This window comes from Stegostoma tigrinum, chromosome 15 (genome assembly GCF_030684315.1).
Source record: "Stegostoma tigrinum isolate sSteTig4 chromosome 15, sSteTig4.hap1, whole genome shotgun sequence".
Lineage (NCBI taxonomy): Eukaryota > Metazoa > Chordata > Chondrichthyes > Orectolobiformes > Stegostomatidae > Stegostoma > Stegostoma tigrinum.
In genome coordinates this window covers 15,581,497-15,601,234 of record NC_081368.1, presented here as the reverse complement: position 1 = coordinate 15,601,234, position 19,738 = coordinate 15,581,497, and the positions used below count along the sequence as shown (strand labels likewise).

The following is a 19,738-nucleotide window of genomic DNA, read 5'->3' as shown; positions in this document are numbered from 1 at the left end:
TATAGCTTTGTGTGTGGTGCTCTGCTTTGTGTACTCCCTTGTGATGGTTACTAGTTGTGGGGCTGGGACTAAGTGGTTATCTGGCAGTGGATATCGACACCCTGGCTCTAATGCCTTCTCACTTCTAACAACATTTAAGGAATTTTTTGAATTTTAACATTTTGGTCTGCACCCCCAAAGGGGACACACAGACAGCTAGGTATTAAAAACCAGTTGTTGAACAGATGCCTGCTGGCGGAGACATTTTTCTTGCATTCATGTCAGCAGAACCTATTAGGCACTCGCAAAACTAGACAGGAATTGACCCCATGTGCAAACTGCTGTATTAAAGGACAGCAATAGCATGATCTATACAGTTGCTGGGGTCAGGAAACAAAATACATTGTAAAACATAGTGCACACAGACTTACTTAGAAACTGAATATCTCCATGAAGTTTAGTTGCTAAAAGTAAGCAGCCAAGGTATTCAGTTTAACTGTTACTTTGGTGTTCCTATGTATGTTTGGAACATTTTTGTCACACTTGGTCGGGAATTACCTGGAGAATTTGTCCCCTGATTGATGGATAAGTAGAACTTAGCTCAGGAATTTCAAAATAAATAGATTCAACGATGGCGTCAAACCCCGGTTGCTAAGTTAATAAGCATGTTGATTAGTGACCTATAAGTTATGCACAGGTTTGTACTGATGTAGCCCCTTCAGAGTCGGAGTGGGATGTGCATGTTTATGCTTGAGAAAGAGAAAGAGAAACTGGGTGAGTTTTTATTTTGTTTCTGAGTGCTGTTCCACTGGTTCTTGCTTATAGCTGCTTGTATGAATGTTGGACGAGTGCAGAATCAGATTTGGCTTGATCGATGGGTTAAGAAAATACCAGATCATAGGATCAAAGTGGAGGTGGCCAAATGGATCCAGTATTAGTTCACGGAGCAAAGGGTAGTGGTTGATAGGTGTTTTTGTAACTGAGAGTCTATTTCCACTCAGCTCAGAACTAGACCCCTTACTTTCTGTAGCATGTTGAAATGATTTGGACTTGTGTGTAATAGGATATGATTAAACTAGGGAGGGTGGTTGACAGTGAGGAAGAGGGCTTTAGGCTGCAGGAAGATATCAATGGACTGATGAAGTAGGTAATAGAATCGGGAAGGGAATTCTATTCAGAAAAGTGTGAGGTAGTATATTTGGGGAAAGCAAAGAAGGCAAGAGAAAAATCCAATAAATGATCAACAAGTACTGAGAGGTATACCAAATTTCATCCTTCATTCTTCAGCAGTAAGATAGGTTAATTGGTTGTATATCCATTTGCAGCATGTGTGATCTTGCTGACAATTCCCATGCTACCTTCCCAATCAACTATCTTGAGGATGTGAAGGGAACTATACAAATGCAAGATTTTTTTTAAAAAAGGTAATTGTAATACAGACAACATATATCTTATACTGCAAATGTACAGCATAACACCTTTGCAAATGTCCACATGAAACTAACTGCCCATGTATAGAAGTCCAGTCATTAATATTTATTTTAGTTGCAAGTTACTGAACCACCCGAAGCATAATTTTTACTGGATTTGAAAACTTTTAATGCACTGGACGTCAATCAAATAAACTGCTAGTTTTTACCATGCCACCTGTTGGCTTTTAAGAAAGAAGTAATCTTGCTAGATTGTAAAACCAGCATCGCACCCAGTGCTGGCCATTTCCTGAGTGACAGGTTAGACTTAAAATTGTCCCCTTTCCAGTATGAAGACTTCAGCTGAGAATCAGTCAAAAACAGTCATTATTCTACAAGCTACACATCATTAAGTTGTAGAACAAAATAAGGTCACATGGCACTCACATATCCTGCTACAGTACAAGGTTAGTTAAGGGGCAGGAGGTTTATAGAGGATTTGGAGAAAATGGTTTTCACCTCGAGGATGGTGAGTATGTGGAACTAAAAGGGTAGAAGGGATGAGAGTTCTCAAGATATTTAAGAACTGTTCAGATGAGCATTTGAAATGTCATAGCATACAAGGCTATGGGCCAAGTGCTGAGAAATGGATTTAGAAGAGATAGATACTTGATAATGAGGACACAATGGGCTGAAGGGCCTCCTTCCATTCTGTAAAAAATCTAATACTTATAACTTCTGTCTGTAGAGTGCTTTAACTTAGAAAATGCTTCAGAACTTTGTTCTAAAGATGCAATCTGTTGAAAATGGACACCAAATCAAAGAAGGATATGGAAAAAGAATGACCAAAAACTGGGTCAAAGAGGTCAGCTGTAAAAAGAATGTTGAAGGAATAAGGAATGGGTATAACTTTGCAATCCTTCAAATTCTTTCACTCACATATATGGGAAAGAGAGTCTTTCCATGGAAAAAGAAGTCCATCAAGAATCTGCGTAACAATCTGATATTAAAACTCTCATTATAACTATAATACATGATGACTTCTGATCCAGCATTTCTTCTTGTATGTTTAAAAAGAAAGCACTGAATTTCCTGGGTTGCTTAATTCTGTTAAATTATTTTTCATGGGCAGTATTTGGTGAGTGTCGAATAATGCACCTGTGGAATGCTCTGTCAAACAAAGCAGTCGAGGCCAGAACATTGTATGGCTGCGCGAAGAAGTTAGAAAAAACACTTGTAACTAAATGGATCAAAGGATATGGGGAGAAGTGGGGACAGGTTATTGAGTTGAAAGAAGGGCTGAATGGTCTTCTCATCCTATTTTCTGTGTTTCTATATTCTCCAGTCTAATGTACTTCCTTTGATCACATACGGTACTATGTTGCTTCATGTGTAAAGTTGTGTTCAAAAGGGAATGTGAACACAACTGTCTTTATTGGTGAATTATACCCCTAATATTAAATGAGCCTACAACAAACTGAGTGCCCAGAATGGTTCTGTATAAGATGACGTTGACTTTAGGAATGGTTTTCTTCAGGAAACGAAGGGAAGAAGAGCGGGAAAGGGAGAGGAAACGGAAAGAGAAGCAGAGGAGGAGGGAGCACAGGCAGAAAGAGCAGGAGGACAAACGTCGCCAGCGTAAACAATCAAAAATAAAACTCGAGAAAGAGCAAGAGCAGAAAGAGGCCACTGCTTGGGAGGAGAGAAAGCTGGTGCTTGCACAGAGGAAGCTGGACTCCTACAGGCTTCTCACTGTGCTTTTAAACAGTGCAAAAGTAAGTATCTGGCTTTGAGTGAATTTCTCCTGCAGCCTTCACCCCTCCATTTCTTCCCTCAGATGTCCTTCAGCCTCGAGGCATTAACTCCTGGTCAAGCAATGTTGTCATTTTAAAATTGTCACCTTTGTTTTCAATTCCTCCCCATTCCCTAGTTCTCTAATCCCCTCCAGATGTTATTAAACTGGAAAGAGTGCAGAAGAAATTTACAAGGATGGTGCCAGGACTCAAGCGTCTGAGTTATAGGGAGCGGCTGGACAAACAGGACTTTTACTTTAGAGCGTAGGAGAGGAGAATCATACAGAAGTGTATAAAATCATTTGAGGCATGGATAGGGTGAATGCACTCAGTCTTTTTCCCAGGGTCGGAGATTTAAGGATTAGAGGGCATCAATTTAAGGTAAGCGGGGAAAGAATACACGGGAACTTCAGGAGCAACATTTTTACACAGACGGCGGTATGCATGTGGAACGAGCTGCCAGCGGAAGTGGTTGACGTGGGTACATTAACAACATTTAAAAGGCATTTGGATGAGTACATGGACAGGAAAGGTTTAGAAGGATATGGGCCAAGTGCAGGGAAATGGTGTTAATGCGGACAGACATTTTAATTGGCATGGACCAGTTTGGGCTGATGGGCCTGTCTCCATGTTGTCGGACTCCATGACTCCTTACAAATGAATTGCAGAAAACTAGAATGTGGTTACAGCAGGTATAAGGAAGGTATGTGGAATTTTGGCATTTTTTGCTAAAGGAATGGAATTAAAAGTGGAGAATTGTAGTCACAAATGTGCAAGGCATTAGAGAGACTGTTCTTACAGTACTGCTTACAGTTTTGGTCCCCTTACTTGAGCAAGGATATAATTGCTTTGGAGGCAGTTCAAAGAACGTGCATTGGATTAATTCCAGAGATGAAAGGCTTGTCTTATAAGGAGAAATTGAACAGTTTAGGTCTATACATGCAGTGTTTAGAGGAGTGAGAGGAGATCTAATTGAAGCAAATAGTTGCCAAAGGGGTTTGACAGAGTAGGTGTAGGTGGGATGTGGGACACTCTAGAATGAGAGGTAAAAGTTTTAGGATAAGGGGTGGCAGAGTAAAAACATAGATGAGGAGCAACTGCTTCTTTCAAAGGATTCCAGCCTCGTCTCGAGCCAAAGGTCCCAAACGCTGATCTGATTTGGGCTCTTTCTACTTGTGTGGTTCAGTCCCATACCAGACAGATTTACCGACAGAACTTTGACAGGTTGGTGTGAATGTCAGTTAAATATTGTCTTGTACCTTTTCCTCTTGAGGGTAATTCAGATTTGCTTTGTTTACGTTATTTAATCAGTGTATTTAATCAATTGTGTAATCAATAACAATCAACTGGACCACTAGAAGGAGCTATTCACCTCCAGATGAAAACTGTTCACTGAACAAGGCTGAATGTCATGTATCTACCCAAGTTTCATCCTTCATTTATGACCACCACCAAAATCAGGATTATGTGGTCATTTATATTGTTTGCTATGTGTAGGACCTTGTGATTAACAAATTAATTGCTGTGCTCCATGTCTAAACAACTGTCATGTGGATGTGATAGCCACTACATAAATGCAACTCCTTTCTTTCCTAATGAAAGTGGGGAAGTAATAAAACATGACACGTCTCTCATGCTATCATTTTTCAGAAGGATACTCTTAATTATATCAACCCTACCCAGACATAACAAATAGTGTACTTAGGAAAGACTGGAATGTTTGAACTTTATTTGAGCTTTATTTCTTTATTTTCTGGTTAAACCTGAGAAGGTCTGCAATGTGTAACTTCTAACCTTATTTTGTATGATTTTATGCTTTACTGTAGTTACTGCAATGTTGTTTTTTCTTCTGCCTTGTTCTCAAGATTCTATACCTCGGTACTTGTATCGAAGACGGTGCTTTGTAAGGCGACATTCTACACTTTTCACTGTACTCCGTTACTTTTGTACTTGAGTACATGTGACATTAAAATCAAAATCAAATAGTTAGGGATGGCTCATTCTAGTCTAACATGTCAAAAGTACCTCAGAGAATGTATAATAGCGCTTCGCCAAACTTTTTCCCCACTGTTACCCCATTGTGAGGCCTGAAGAATTAGTGGGCGTTGGAAGATGGGACATTTGTTGAGAAGACCACCAAGGAGAGCAGGAGGAGGGCATCTGCCTTGGAGGGCATCACCCCAAGTTTCAACCTGTGACCCACCTGATCTCCCAAGCCCTACTTTGGGAAGCTCTAGTGTAGTAGGTACAACTAAACTGTTTGTCACCAAAGAAAATTGTAACAGGAAATATCTTTTCCACAGGCACTGCTGATTCATTCAGCCAAACAGGTTTATTTTGGCTAATCAATTCTTAATTTGGCCACTAGGTAGAGCATGTAAGCCGTGTATCAAAGGCTTTTGTTGCCACCGAGCTTTGAAGCAGTGATTCCCAACATATTACATGATATCAGTGCCCATTAGTGTAACCTGGGTGGGCAGCTGAGGACAAGGGAAGTGGGAAATGAGAGGCTTGAGGCACTCTACTCATACGCTACTTGTATGCAAGTAGCAGGTAGAAACCCTCCACCGACACCCTCATCCGCCTCGCTGAACTCGTCCTCACCCTCAACACTTCTCTTTCGAATCCTCCCACTTCCTACAGACAAAGGGGGTGGTCATGGGCACCCACATGGGCCCAAGCTTTGCCTGCCTCTTTGTAGGTTACGTGGAATAGTCCCTCTTCTGCACCTACACAGGCCCCAAACCCCACCTCTTCCTCCGGTACATTGATACTGTATCGGCACCGCCTCTTGCTCCCCAGAGCAGCTTGAACAGTTCATCCACTTCACCAACACCTTCCACCCCAACCTTCAGTTCACCTGGGCCATCTCCAGCACATCCCTCACCTTCCTGGACCTCTCAGTCTCCATCTCAGGCAACCAGCTAGAAACCGATGTCCATTTCAAGCCCACTGACTCCCACAGCTACCTAGAATACACCTCCTCCCACCCACCCTCCTGCAAAAATTCCATCCCCTATTCCCAATTCCTCCGCCTCCGCCGCATCTACTCACAGGACGAGGCATTCCACTACCGCACATCCCAGATGTCCAAGTTCTTCAAGGACCGCAACTTTCCCCCCACAGTGGTCGAGAACGCCCTTGACCGCGTCTCCCGCATTTCCCGCAACACATCCCTCACACCCTGTCCCCGCCACAACTGGCCCAAGAGGATCCCCCTCGTCCTCACATGCCACCCCACCAACCTCCAGATACAACGTATCATCCTCCGACACTTCTGCCATCTACAATCCGACCCCACCATCCAAGCCATTTTTCGATCCCCACCTTTGTCTGCCTTCCAGAGAGACCACTCTCTCCGTAACTCCCTTGTCCGCTCCACACTCCCCTCCAACCCCACCACACCCGGCACCTTCCCCTGCAACCGCAGGAAGTGCTACACTTGCCCCCACACCTCCTCCCTCACCCCCATCCCAGGCCCCAAGAAGACTTTCCACATCAAGCAGATGTTCACCTGCACATCTGCCAATGTGGTATATTGTATCCACTGTACCCGGTGTGGCCTCCTCTACACTGGGGAAACCAAGTGGAGGCTTGGGGACTGCTTTGCAGAACACCTCCGCTCGGTTCGCAACAAGCTGCACCTCCCAGTTGCGAACCATTTTAACTCCCCCTCCCATTCCTCAGACGACATGTCCATCATGGGCTTCCTGCAGGGCCACAATGATGCCACCCGAAGGTTGCAGGAACAGCAACTCATATTCCGCTTGGGAACCCTGCAACCCAATGGTATCAATGTGGACTTCACAAGCTTCAAAATCTCCCCTTCCCCCACTGCATCCCAAAACCAGCCCAGCCTGTCTCTGCTTCCTTAACCTGTTCTTCCTCTCTCCTATCCCTTCCTCCCACCTCAAGCTGCACCTCCATTTCCTACCTACTACCTCATCCCGCCTCCTTGACCTGTCCGTCTTCCCTGGACTGACCTATCCCCTCCCTACTTCCTCACCTATACTCTCCTCTCTCCCTACCTTCTTTTCTCTCCATCTTCGGTCCGCCTCCCCCTCTACCCATCCCCCTGTCTGATGAAGGGTCTAGGCCCAAAACGTCAGCTTTTGTGCTCCTGAGATGCTGCTTGGCCTGCTGTGTTCATCCAGCTCCACACTTTGTTATCTAGGCAGAAAGCAAAGCCTGGTTTAGCCAGTGCTGAGTTGAAGGAGGTTCTAGCTCTGTCAGATGTCAATGTTGGGAAGGCGTTTGGAAAGCTGAACAAACACCTTGTGGATCGCTGGAATGAAGAGAGGTAGTGTCCTGCAATGTTAGCATCTGAAAGGCAGCACCATCGTGCTTGCAAAGGTACCAGGGAAAGATGGATAAAGGGACTAGCTCATTGCTCTATCACTGACTGCACAATGTGAGGTGAACTAAGTAAATTATGGACAGGATATGTTAGCACCAGAGAAATAGAGTCATAGAGATATACAGCATGATAACAGAACCCTTGGACCAATTCATCCATGTCGACCAAATATCCTAAATTAATCTAGTCCCATTTGCCAGCATTTGGCCCATATCCCTCGAAACCTTTCCTATTCATATATCCATCCAGATGCCTTTTAAATGTTGTAATTGTACCAACCTCCACCACTTCCTCTGGCAGTTTATTCCAAACACGCACCATCTTCTGCGTGAAAAAGTTACCCCTTAGGTCCCTTTTAAATCTTTACCCTCTCACCTTAAACTTTACCCCTCAGCCTCTGACACTCCAGGAAAAATAGCCCCAGTCTATTCAGTGTCTCCCTATAGCTCAAACCCTCCAACCCCGGCAACATCCTTGTAAATCTTTTATGAACCCTTTCAAGTTTCACAGCGTCCGTCTTATTAGCAGGGAGACCAGAATGGCACTCAGTATTCCAACAGTGACCTAACCAATGTCGTGCACAGCCTCAACATGACCTCCCAACTCCTATACTCAATGCTCTGTCAAATAAAAGCAAGCATGTTAAACACTTTCTTCACTATCCTATCTACCTATGACTCCACTTTCAAGGAATAATTGACCTGCACTCCAAGGTCTCTTTGCTCAGCAACACTCTCCAGGACCTTACCATTAAGTGTATAAGTCCTGCCCTGATTTGCCTTTCCAAAGTGCAGCACTTCACATTTATCTAAATTAAACTCCATCTGCCACTCCTCAGTCCACTGGCCCATCTGATCAAGATCCTGTTGTACATTGCGGTAACCTTCTTCGCTGTCCATGACACCTCCAATTTTGGTGTCATCTGCAAACTTACCAACTTCTATGTTCATATCCAAATCATTTTTATAAATGACAAAAGTAGTGGACCCAGCAACGATCCTTGTGGCAACCGCTGGTCACAGGCCTCCAGTCTGAAAAGCAACCCTCTACCACCACCCTCTGTATTCTGCCTTTGAGCCAGTTTTGTATCCAAATGGCTAGTTCTCCCTCTATTCCGTTTGATTGAACCTTGCTAACCAGTCTACCATGAGGAACCATGTCGAATGCCTTATTATATAGAACATGTCCACCTCTCTGCCCTCATCAATCCTCTTTGTTACTTCTTCAAAAAAAACTCAATCAAGTTTGTGAGACACGATTTCCCACATCCAAAGCCGTGTTGACTTTCCCTAATTAGTCCTTGCCTTTCCAAATACACGTTCTGTAATGTAATCCTGAGCTGAGGTTTTCCTGAAGACACTGCATCCTGTTGTTTGTGTGAAACTATTCACTGAATAAGAACTGTATAAAGTATAGCAAACTCAAACACAGGCAGCTCATATTCAGGCATTTGTTACACTTTAGAATACTTGAACGTGTGATGTGCTGTGTAAACACTGTTCCTCTGTATCACTGCACAGTAACCACCTCATTTCCTTTCAATAGCTGCAGTTCCTCTCAGTAGAAGGGCTGCATGTGGAAGTGGCTGTGGCAGAGGAACACCTTATATCTACAGTTTGTCACTGTCCTGTTTGAAGAACATTCTGAACCCAAGCAGGATAATTTACCTTACGCTTGTGCTACCATTCTTCTATAACAGTAGCAAATGGAATAAACTAGACTTCCTTCAGTTCACATTTGTAGGATGATGTAGTCAACATTGTGCGGAACTGGAGGAACACAGCAGGTGTGGGAGCAGCAGAGGAACAGGAAAGTCATCAGGTCCTGATGAAGGATCCTGCCCCGAAACATCGACTCTTCTGCTCCTCTGCTGCTGTCTGGCCTGCTGTGTTCCTCCAGCTCCACACTGTATCGACTCTGACTCTAGCATTTGCAGTTCTTGCTATCTAGTAGAATGATGTAGGCTTATTGCCAAAATATTTCACTTGGAACTGTAGATTAATATTGAACCACCTTTGCAAAACAAACCTTAAATCTAATTTGTCCAATCACCCAACTTGGCATGGATGTTTGATAGGTCACACCCTGTGTTCCTTTATTTCAACTGATTATCAAACACTGCCACTATCTTGGCTTTCTTTAAAATGCCAAGTACAGTGAGCTAATCCAAACAATCTAAATGAAATCAAAGGAAGAAATCATCTTCTAAATGTACATGTGGGATTGCAAAAGTGACTGTGAGGCAACAGATATCTTACTTTGTACAAAGTGCATGCCAAAGAAAATGAGACTGTATAGTAAGCCTGTTAATGCATTACCATTGCACTCATTTTTTTTTGCCTTTGTCAAAGCACATTTGCATACATCTGTGTTTTGCACAATATGGCAACAACGGAAATCACTCCTGTGGGTGGTATATATGATTTGTCACTTTGGGCAAAACACAATTACCCAAAGACATAGTTAATCTTCCTCACTTGAAGCTCTGGCTCAAACTGTTGATCCTGTGTAGGATATTGCCAAGGACAGACCGGTCAAATAAAAGCAAAATACTGCAGATGGTGGAAATCTGAACCATAATATAACTCCTGAAAATACTGGAGTAATCCAGCACGTCTAGCAGCATCTGTGGAGAGAGAGAATAAAACGGAGGTAATGTTTTGAGTCTGGTAGGAGTCATCTTCAGAACTGAAAGATATTGGAAACAAATGTTTTGTTTTAATCCCATCGAAGAGAACAGCAGAACTTCTTCAAGGTAGATGTGTAGTGGCAAGTCTTCCAAGTTATTGTTTCGCAAACTACTTCCTGTTGAAGCGGCACTGGGAGAGTAGGTGGAGAGCACAGAGATTGTTTAAACCAGAGGAATTCTGAATGCAAAGGAAATACCATTTCATTGGGATTTGCAAAACAGGACTCAGGCCTCAAAGATCCTGCCAGTGAGGCAACATCCACTATTGAAACAAAACCTTATTTATTCTTAGCAAATTTCTTCATTTTGAACATTAATATTAAACACTTTCCTCTGTTCTAAGATGAACAATCTGAGCTTCTCCGGCCCCTTGATGAAACTGAACAAAGAACAGCACATTTGTAATTTCATATTTCTATTTTCTCTCACCGAGAAGTAGCTCATGCCCATTTAAACAAGGCCCAGACAACATCCACATACTTGCATTACAAAACTGCCAGGCAATGCCCATCTCCACCCAGAGAGGAATTAACCAGCATTTTGTTATTTATTGTCAGGATGTTGGTATCACTGGCTAGGCCAGCATTTACTGCCCATCAGCAATTCCCCATGCACAACTGGTGTTGAGCTGTTTTCTTGAAACACTGTACTCTTTGGGTGTAGGAATCTCAGCAGTGAAAGAACAGTGGTATAGTTCTAATTTCCAAAGAATTTGAACTCAATAAAATATTTGGAATTAAGAATCTAGTGCTGACCATGAGTCTATTGTTGATTGTTGGGAAAGATCCATCTGGCTGACTAATGTCCTTTAGGGAAAGAAACTGCCATCTTTACCTGGTCTGGCCTACAGGTGACTTAGGACCCACAGCAATGTGGTTGACTCTTAACTGCCCTCTGGGCAATAAATGCTGCCTGGCCAGTGATGCCCTCATCCTGTGAACAAATAAAAAAGTGAGGTTGGGGTGTGGCTCAGAGCAAAAATTGCAACTGGTGGTATTCCCATATTATCTGCTGTCCCCTTGTCCTTCTACGTGGTAGAAGTCCCTGGTCTGGAAGATGCTGTTGAAGGAAACTTAGTGAGGTGCAGCCATGCATCTTGTAAATGTTACGTACTACTGGCAAACATGCATTGGCAGCAATGGGAATGAATGTTGAAGTTGACAAACAGGGTGCCAATCAAGCAGGTTGCTTTGTCCTGAATGATGTTAAGCTTCCTGAATGTTGTTGGAGCTGCACTCATCCAGACGAGCGGGGATTTTTCCATTACAATCTCAAAGTACAACATCACTGCCATTATCAAATCCTTCTCCAGTAATATCCTCAACAGGCTGACCATTGACCAAAAACTCAACAGGACCGGCCCACATAGGTGCCATGGCTATTAAGACAGGACAGAATCTGAGTGCTTTTTGGCAAGGAGCTTGTTCCTGATCGGTTGAGCCTCTGCAACATCTACAAGACAGATGTAGAAATGTAGAAATACTCTCCACTTGGCCACAGCTGCAAATACACTCTGCACTCAACATCCAGGAAAGAACAATCAGCTTGACTGTTGCCCAATCCAATAGCCTAAGAACTCACAGCCCTCCCCCCTACACCTACCCCCATTTGAAATATTATGGCTGTAGTATAACCTACCTACAGAATGCTACTGTCAGAATTTCTTTGACAGTACTTTTCAAGTCTGAGGGAATGTGTCCAAATCCCACCATGGCAGATGTGAAATTTGAATTCAGCGAAGACCTCCAATAGAGAGCTGGCATAATGGTGACCATGTCATCACTGTCAATTGTCATAAAAACCCACCTGGTGATCTTATGTCCTTCACAGATGGAAATCTGCTGTCCCTATCTACATGTCAGTCCAGATCGATAGCAATATGGTTGACTCTTAATTGCCTGATGGGCAATAAATGCTGGTTTAGCCAGTAATGCCTTTTAAATTAAAAGCTGCTTCTCTAACAGCTCTGTAGGTATATCTAGACAACATGGATTGCAGTCGTTTGTGAATTTGGTTCACCATCAACTTTTAACAGCAATCAAGAAAGGGCATATTCAGCCAACAATGCCCTGGTCCCGAGTATGGAAAAGGGAATGTGAGAAGGATCATTTGTTTTTGTCTGAATGGTGAAATGCCAGTAAACACTTTATAGATATGAAAAGGGCTTATTCAGCACCGCTTTTGTGCTTGACAACTATTTCACAGTTTCTCTTTGTTTGCAGCTGCTCTTGCAGAAGGAAATGAGATTTCAGAAGAGACAGCTTCCTGAGAGTGACACAGAAAAATGTCATCAGAAAAGGGTGAAGCGTGAGCACGTGGAGGAGGCTGAGCAACAGAAACCAGGTGAAGATGTTGCCGACAAAGAAAGCTTTCTAAAAGTGGAGGCCTCAGAATGCATAAAGGTTAAAATGCAGCACAGAAATGTTGATGGGGAGAAGCACAAGTCACTTTCTGCAGAAAAAGAGACTTTGAGCTCTCACAGCACCAACTTTCCAATCACCACCTCATGGATGGACATGGGTCCTGTTGACCCGAAGGAACAGCATGGCCTCATCAGGGGAAAGGGCTCAACATTTCATGAATCTGGATCGTTGCAGATTACTGTAATGCAAGGCTGTGACACTCACTTCCATAAGCAGCATGCAGGTGGTGAGGATAACCGTCCATGCAATGGGCACTTACGTAAGGTCACTGCTGTAGATCGGCAGATCCGCCGCCCACTTTATCACTATGAAGATTTTGTTAGTTGTTTGCTAGATTATCACCAGCTTGCATGCCCTTCAAACCTCAGTCTCTGCTGCGGAACCAACGACCCTATTAACCACTCCGAGTGGCGCAGAACGGTCTCCGATGATGGGAGAAGCTTCCGAATAGACTTGAAGAACAAACTGAGCCATCTTTGCACCAAGGTGAGCATCACACCGCAAACTAGATGGCAAGATTATGACCACAACAGCAACTACAAATGGACAATCACCATCAGCAGGTCTGGCACCAAACAGAAAGCGTTGAACAGTAGTGTTGGCCACCAGCTGAAGGAATATAACCGGGAGTTCAAGGTGCAGTGGAAGGATTCAGACAGCCAGTTGGATTTTCGGGAAGATTTTACTGGCGGGTGCCAATTACACTTAAAAGATACAGTTCGTTGTTCAGGACAAAATTGTGCTGTTTCTGTCTGTGACCTGATGAGCCAAGAAGAGAACTTAGTCCGTAGCTCTGAGGACCTGTATTCCAGCACCAAGGATCTGTGGATTTCGTCCCATTCAGGCTCCAAAGAGCCATGGAAAAATCCAACTAGTAATTGGAAAGTTTCAATTAAAAACTCTCAAAATGATTTGGCTGTACCAAGGTTAGAGGACGATAACCAATCCAGGAATTCAAGCAAAAAGTACAACAATCAACTGTTATCTCATTGCGAGGTAACCAAGATTGAACCAGGGTGTTCTGACCAAGAGAGCACAGATAGGCTGAATCAATCAAATAGTACAGTAAAGCACAGTCACAAGTATAATACTTGTGAGTTCAGTGCTGTGAACAGCTGGTCAAACTGCAAGCCAGAAATACACCAAGAAGTCTTGAAATACAAGCCTAACAAAAAATCTCAAACATGTAGCAATGATATAAATCCAGCTCCCAGTGGATTCAGGAGTGAGCTAAAATATTACTGGACTGAAAATGGAAACAAGTTAAAAGAAGAACAGGACGTTTCCAGCAAACCTTGTAGTAGACACCAAGTGAAAGACTTACGGAATAGTGAAGGATCTGGGAAAATTGTTAGTGAAGAAGTGGACTTGGATAGTCAGCTGTCAAGTTGCTCTGAAGTCTTCGGTGCTGAAACAAAGCACAAAAATAAAGAAAGTAACACTGTGATCAAGCATTGTAAACGTAAGCATTATCTTATAGACTCTAACAGAGAAATAAAACACCACAGAGTAATATAGAGTCGTACAACATGAAACAAACCTTTCGGTCCAACCAGTCCACACTGACCATGTTCCCAGACTAAACAAGTCCCACCTGCCTGTGCACCCATATCCCTCCAAATCTTTTCTTTTCATGAATTTATTCAAATGTCTTTTAAACATTGTACCTGTATCCACCACTTCCTTTGGCAGGTCATTCCACACACAAACCATTTACTGTGTAAAAAAGTTGCCCCCCCCATGTCCTTTTTAAAATCTTTCTCCTCACCTTAAAGCTCCCGAGTTTTAAACTCCTCCACCTTAGGGAAAATACATTTGCTGTTCACTTTATCTATGCCCCTTATGATTTTATAAACCTCTATAAGGTGCCCCTCAACCTCGTACGCTCCAGTGAAAAATATCCCAACCTATTTTTACAACTCGAACCCTCCATTCCTAGCAATTTCCTTGTAAATCATTCCTCCAGGTGAATAAAATGCTTCCTATAACAGGGCAATCAGAACTGCACACAGTACTCCAGAAGAGGTTTCACCAATGTCCTGTGCAACCTCAACATGACATCCCCACCCTCAACGGTCTGAGCAATGAAGACAAGCCTTCTTAACCACCCTGAATACCTGTTTCACAAATTTCATAGAATAATATACACGAACCCCTAGGTCCTTCTGTTCTACACACAACCCTTGGGGCCTACCATTAATTGTGTAAGTCCTGTCCTTGTTTGTTTTACCAAAATGCAATTCCTCACATTTATCCAAATTAAGCTTTATCTGCCCCGCACTCTTCAGCACATTGTCCAATTGATCAAGATCGCTTTGTAATTTTAGATAAACATCTTCACTGTCCAGTATACCACCAATTTTGGTGTCATCCGCAAACTTACCAACCATACCTCTTATATTCTCATCAAAATCATTTATGTAAATGGAAAATGAAAGTGGACCCCAGGACCAATCTCCGAGGAACATTGCTAGTCACAGGCCTCCTGTCCAAGGAACCACACTCCACCACCACCCTCTGTCTCATTGGAAAATATTTTTGGCTCCATCCCAATGCATGAAGAATGAATTTGTGGATAATTGCTGCTATTAAGAGGGAGGTTTTAGCATTCACTGTGTTACAATGGAGATTATTCTTGGCCTGAGATAGATAGATTTGGGCCATCATCATTACCTTTCCAAAATGGGAGCAAATGGGGGAAGCAGACACATTTTCACAAGCAGTTTGATGTTGACCACAGACTTTAAGACAATAACAGAAATGAGCCAAAGATGAAACGTGAAAATCATGCAAACAAATTTCATCACGGTATATCAACAAAAAGGATTAAAATGAAAATAATTTAGGTGCTTTTGCATCATCATATCCTCTAGAAATGAATAACCTGATCTGCTTATCTCATCAAAAGCACCAAAACATTTAAAAAAATGAATTATTGTGCTGCTCACAATAAAATCCATTTCAATATTGGTGGCTTTCTGGGCCAAAGCACTTAAATTAGTCTGATTTGAAGGAACTAACACATTAAAACTAGCTTAGGTATGAACTGACGTATAGTCAACACCATAGACTGCTTATCATTCACTCTACTTGAACATGTTGGAGATAACAAAATCTGTGTTTGGGAGTTAACATAGATAAGTAAGGATACTGTTCAGATATTTGGCAACTAGAAATAAGAAAGGTCCACAAGAATTTCCCTGCAATAACATTTAAATTGCCTTCTCAATAACATTTTGACCTAGCCAATATTTTCCCAATAAAACACCAAAAACACAGTTCAGTCACTTTATATACATGACTGTATGCCTTTCTCTCTGCTTCTTAGGAGCGTGTTATGCACAATTGGCTACAACATTTCCCTGTGCTTTGACACAGTCAATTAACTATTTAAGTAGTAATGCCAATGAAGTGCTTGTGACATCCAGAGATAATGAAAGGTGCTATATAAACGTAAATTTGTTCTTTCTGCAGACTTTGTACTGGAACAGATGATATTAGCTTTGATTACAAATATTCTGTGATCCTGGTTTGTATTTAAACTCTGATGCTGCAGTTGATGATGTGGGTCTTAACCCATTCACTGTTGCACAAGAGAGACGTGCATGTTCCCTCTACTACTCATTCTAGCTTCAAGCTAATTTCTTTCAAAGGTGACGGTTTAAAATAAAAATTTGGAATATCTAAATCTCATCCTTCGTTGAACTACATTTGTGCAAAGCAACATTAATTTACGACATAAAATATCTGACTTGGAATTAGTAATGCTTAGTTAAACTTGACTGTAAAAATCTGTTTAGATAGGTGGAATTCTGCATAATGTCAGTAAGTCCAATAAGGGGTTTTCAAAAGCTGACAAGAATTTTTGATTTTATTACAAGATAATGAGTTCAAAAGATAACTTCTGGGAACTGCTTACGAAAAAAGTACTGCACGCTTGTATCAGAGCCAGTGTAAAACCAAAGCAACTTGACATTAAGTTGGTGAAGACCTACATTATTCCAATTGAACTGAATGTGGAGTGAGAACTGTGGATCTACTAATGATTATGTGCTGTTATTTGCAGCACCATCTCCAGTTTGGAAATGAGGAAACAAGGTGTACCTTTTCACATTAAAACCTTTTATCCATACACACTGTACCATGTAACATTCTACTGGAGTTAATATTAGTCAAACAATTGCAACGATTGATGGTCATGAAAGTGAATATCTGTTGCATTATAATTCAATAAAGACAAGGCCAAGGTTAAATATTTTGCACATTTATTGAGTATTGGTTTGATTTTTTTTGGAATTCCCTCCACTACACTTTCCATTTTTACCTCCTTTACCATAATCCTCAAACGTATCTGACTAAGTTTTGACCTAACTTCTAACACTTTGGTGTTAAATTTTGTTTGATAACACTCACTTTCATTAGCTATTAATGAACTTTACTCAGAGAGTAGTAAGGGAATGGAACGCTTTGCCTGCAACGGTTGTAGATTCGCCAACTTTAGGTACATTTAAGTCGTCATTGGACAAGCATATGGACGTACATGGAATAGTGTAGGTTAGATGGGCTTCAGATCGGTATGACAGGTCGGCACAACATCGAGGGCCGAAGGGCCTGTACTGTGCTGTAATGTTCTGTATTCTATGTTCTATTAATGGGGAGTGTTAGCAGCTAACAATGGGTTGTGTATAATAGCAGACCATGTGATAACAAGGCATTTCACCCAATCTGGTCTACTGCATTTACCAGTCACACTGTGGTCTCCTCTACTTTAGCAGAAACAAAGCATAGACTGGGTCCGCAGAACAGCCAAGTTCCGTCTACAAAAAAGACACCAAACTTCCAGTTGCCTGCCATTTCAACACACCATTGTGTTTCCCTTGCTAACATCTCAGGCTTGCTGCAGTACTCCAATGCAAGCTGAAATTGAGTCATAGAATCATTGAGGAATATAGCATGGAAACAGGCCCTTTGGCCCAAATTGGTCCATACTGACCATGGTGCCTACTCAGCTAATTCCAATTGGCTGCTTTTGGTCCATATCTCTCTAAATCCTTCCCACTCATGGACCTATCTGAATTTTTTTTTAATGTTGCTTTTGTACCTGCCTCAACCACTTTCTCTGGCAGCCTATTCCGCATACGCACCACTCTATGTGAAGAAGTTGCCCCTCAGATCTTTTTTTAATCTTTCCTCTCCCACCTTAAACCAATGCCCCTCTAGTTTTCAATTCCCCATCCCTGGGGGAAAAAAAACTATATGCATTCATCCTACCTATGTCTTTCATGATTTTATACACCTCAATATGGTCACCCCTCATTCTGCTCTGTTCCAAGGAATAAAGTCCTATCCTGGCCAACCTCTCCATATAATTCAGGCCTACTAGTCCTGGCAACATCATTGTAAATATTGGCACACTTTCCAATTTAACTATGTCTTTCCTATAGCAGGGTGACAAAAACTGTCCATAATACTCCAAGTGTAGCCTCACCAATGACTTATACAACCGTAACAATGTCCCAACTCCTATACCCAATGTCTTGACCGTTGAGGGCCGCCATGCCAAATGCCTTCTTCACCCTATCCACTTGTGATGCTACTTTCAATGAACTATGTGCTTGTTCTCCTAGGTCCCTCTGTTCCACAACACTCCTCAGACTTTACCACTTACTGTATAAGTCCCATCTTGGTTTGAATTTCCAAAGTGCAGCACCTCACACTTATCTGTATTGAATTGCATTTGCCAATTCTTAACCCACTTCCCCATCTGATAAGATCTCTCTGTAATTTTTGATAACCTTCCTTGTTATCAACAATACCTTCTAATTTTGTACCATCAGCAAACTTACTAATCATGGCCATGTACATTCACATCCAGATCATTTATGTAAATAACAAATAACAAAGGTCCCAGCACTGACCCCTGTTGCACAGCACTAGTCACAGGTCATCAGTCCGAGAAATAACCTTCACCCTCTGCTTTCTACCATCGAGCCAATTTTGAATCCAATTAGCTAGCTCTCCCGAGATCCCACGTGACTTAACCTTTGTGGCTAGCCTGCCATGTGGGACCTTGTCAAAGACCTTACTAAAGTCCATATAGACAACATCCACTGCCGTACCCTTATCTATCCTCTTGGCTACCTCTTCAAAAACTGTAAAAGATTTGTCATGCACAAATCCTTGCTGACTATCCCTAATCATACCTTGACTATCCAAATGCTGACTGATCCTGTGCCTCAGTATCCTCTCCAATAACTTGCCTCCAACTGATGTCAGGATCAATGGCCTGCAGTTCCCTGGCTTGGCTTTGCTACTTTCTTAAACAATGGAACACCATTAGTCACCCTCCAGTTTTCGGGAACTTCAAAGTGGCTAAAGATGAAGCAAAAATCTCTGCAAGGGCCTCTGCAATTTCTTCCCTAGCCTCCCACAATGTCTAAGGGTTGAACTGATCAGGCCCAGGGGATTTAATGTGCTTTAAGGCTACAAACACCTTCTCTCTGGTAATATGTGTGCAGTCCAAAACATTTCCTCTTGTTCCACTATTTCCTTAGCATCAATGATTCTCTCCTCAGTAAACACTGAGGAGAAATATTCATTAAAAATTCCCCTGACTCCTGCGGCTCCATACATAGACACCCAAGCTGATCTTTAAGGGGGCCTGCTCACTTCCTAGTCACCCTTTTACTCTTAATATACCAAAGGACCTCTTGGGATTATCTTTAACCTAATGTGTCAAATCTGACTCATACCCTCTTTTTGCTCTTCTGATTTCCCGCTGAACTGTGCTCTTACGCTTTTTATAATCACCAAGGGATTCATTTGAGCCCGATAGCTTAAACCCAATATATTCCTCCTTCTTTTTCCTGACCAAAGCCTCAATGTCCCTTATCAGCCGGAGATCCCTAAACCTGCCAGCTTTTCCCTTCACCCTAACAGGGACACACTGTCCCTGGACTCTTGATATCACACTTTTTAAAAAAAACCACTCATTTGCCAGTCATTCCTTTTCCTTCAAACAGACTCAACCAATCCACCTCTGCTAGAGCATGCCTGATGGCCCCAAAATTGGCCCTGCTCCGGTTCAG

General features: G+C 42.3%; 1 protein-coding gene across 1 annotated transcript in view; it reads left to right on the top strand.

Moving 5' to 3' along the window:
* The window catches only part of LOC125458816 (A-kinase anchor protein 17B-like), a 29,191-nt gene extending 12,303 nt beyond the window's left edge, over window positions 1-16,888 (top strand). Inside the window, exons 4-5 of the mRNA XM_048544520.2 lie at window positions 2,926-3,163; window positions 12,450-16,888. Of these exons, the coding sequence (XP_048400477.1) occupies window positions 2,926-3,163; window positions 12,450-14,168 (1,957 nt within the window). The 3' untranslated portion in view covers window positions 14,169-16,888. The remainder of the gene's footprint in view (window positions 1-2,925; window positions 3,164-12,449) is intronic.
* Window positions 16,889-19,738: the final 2,850 nt, after the last annotated feature.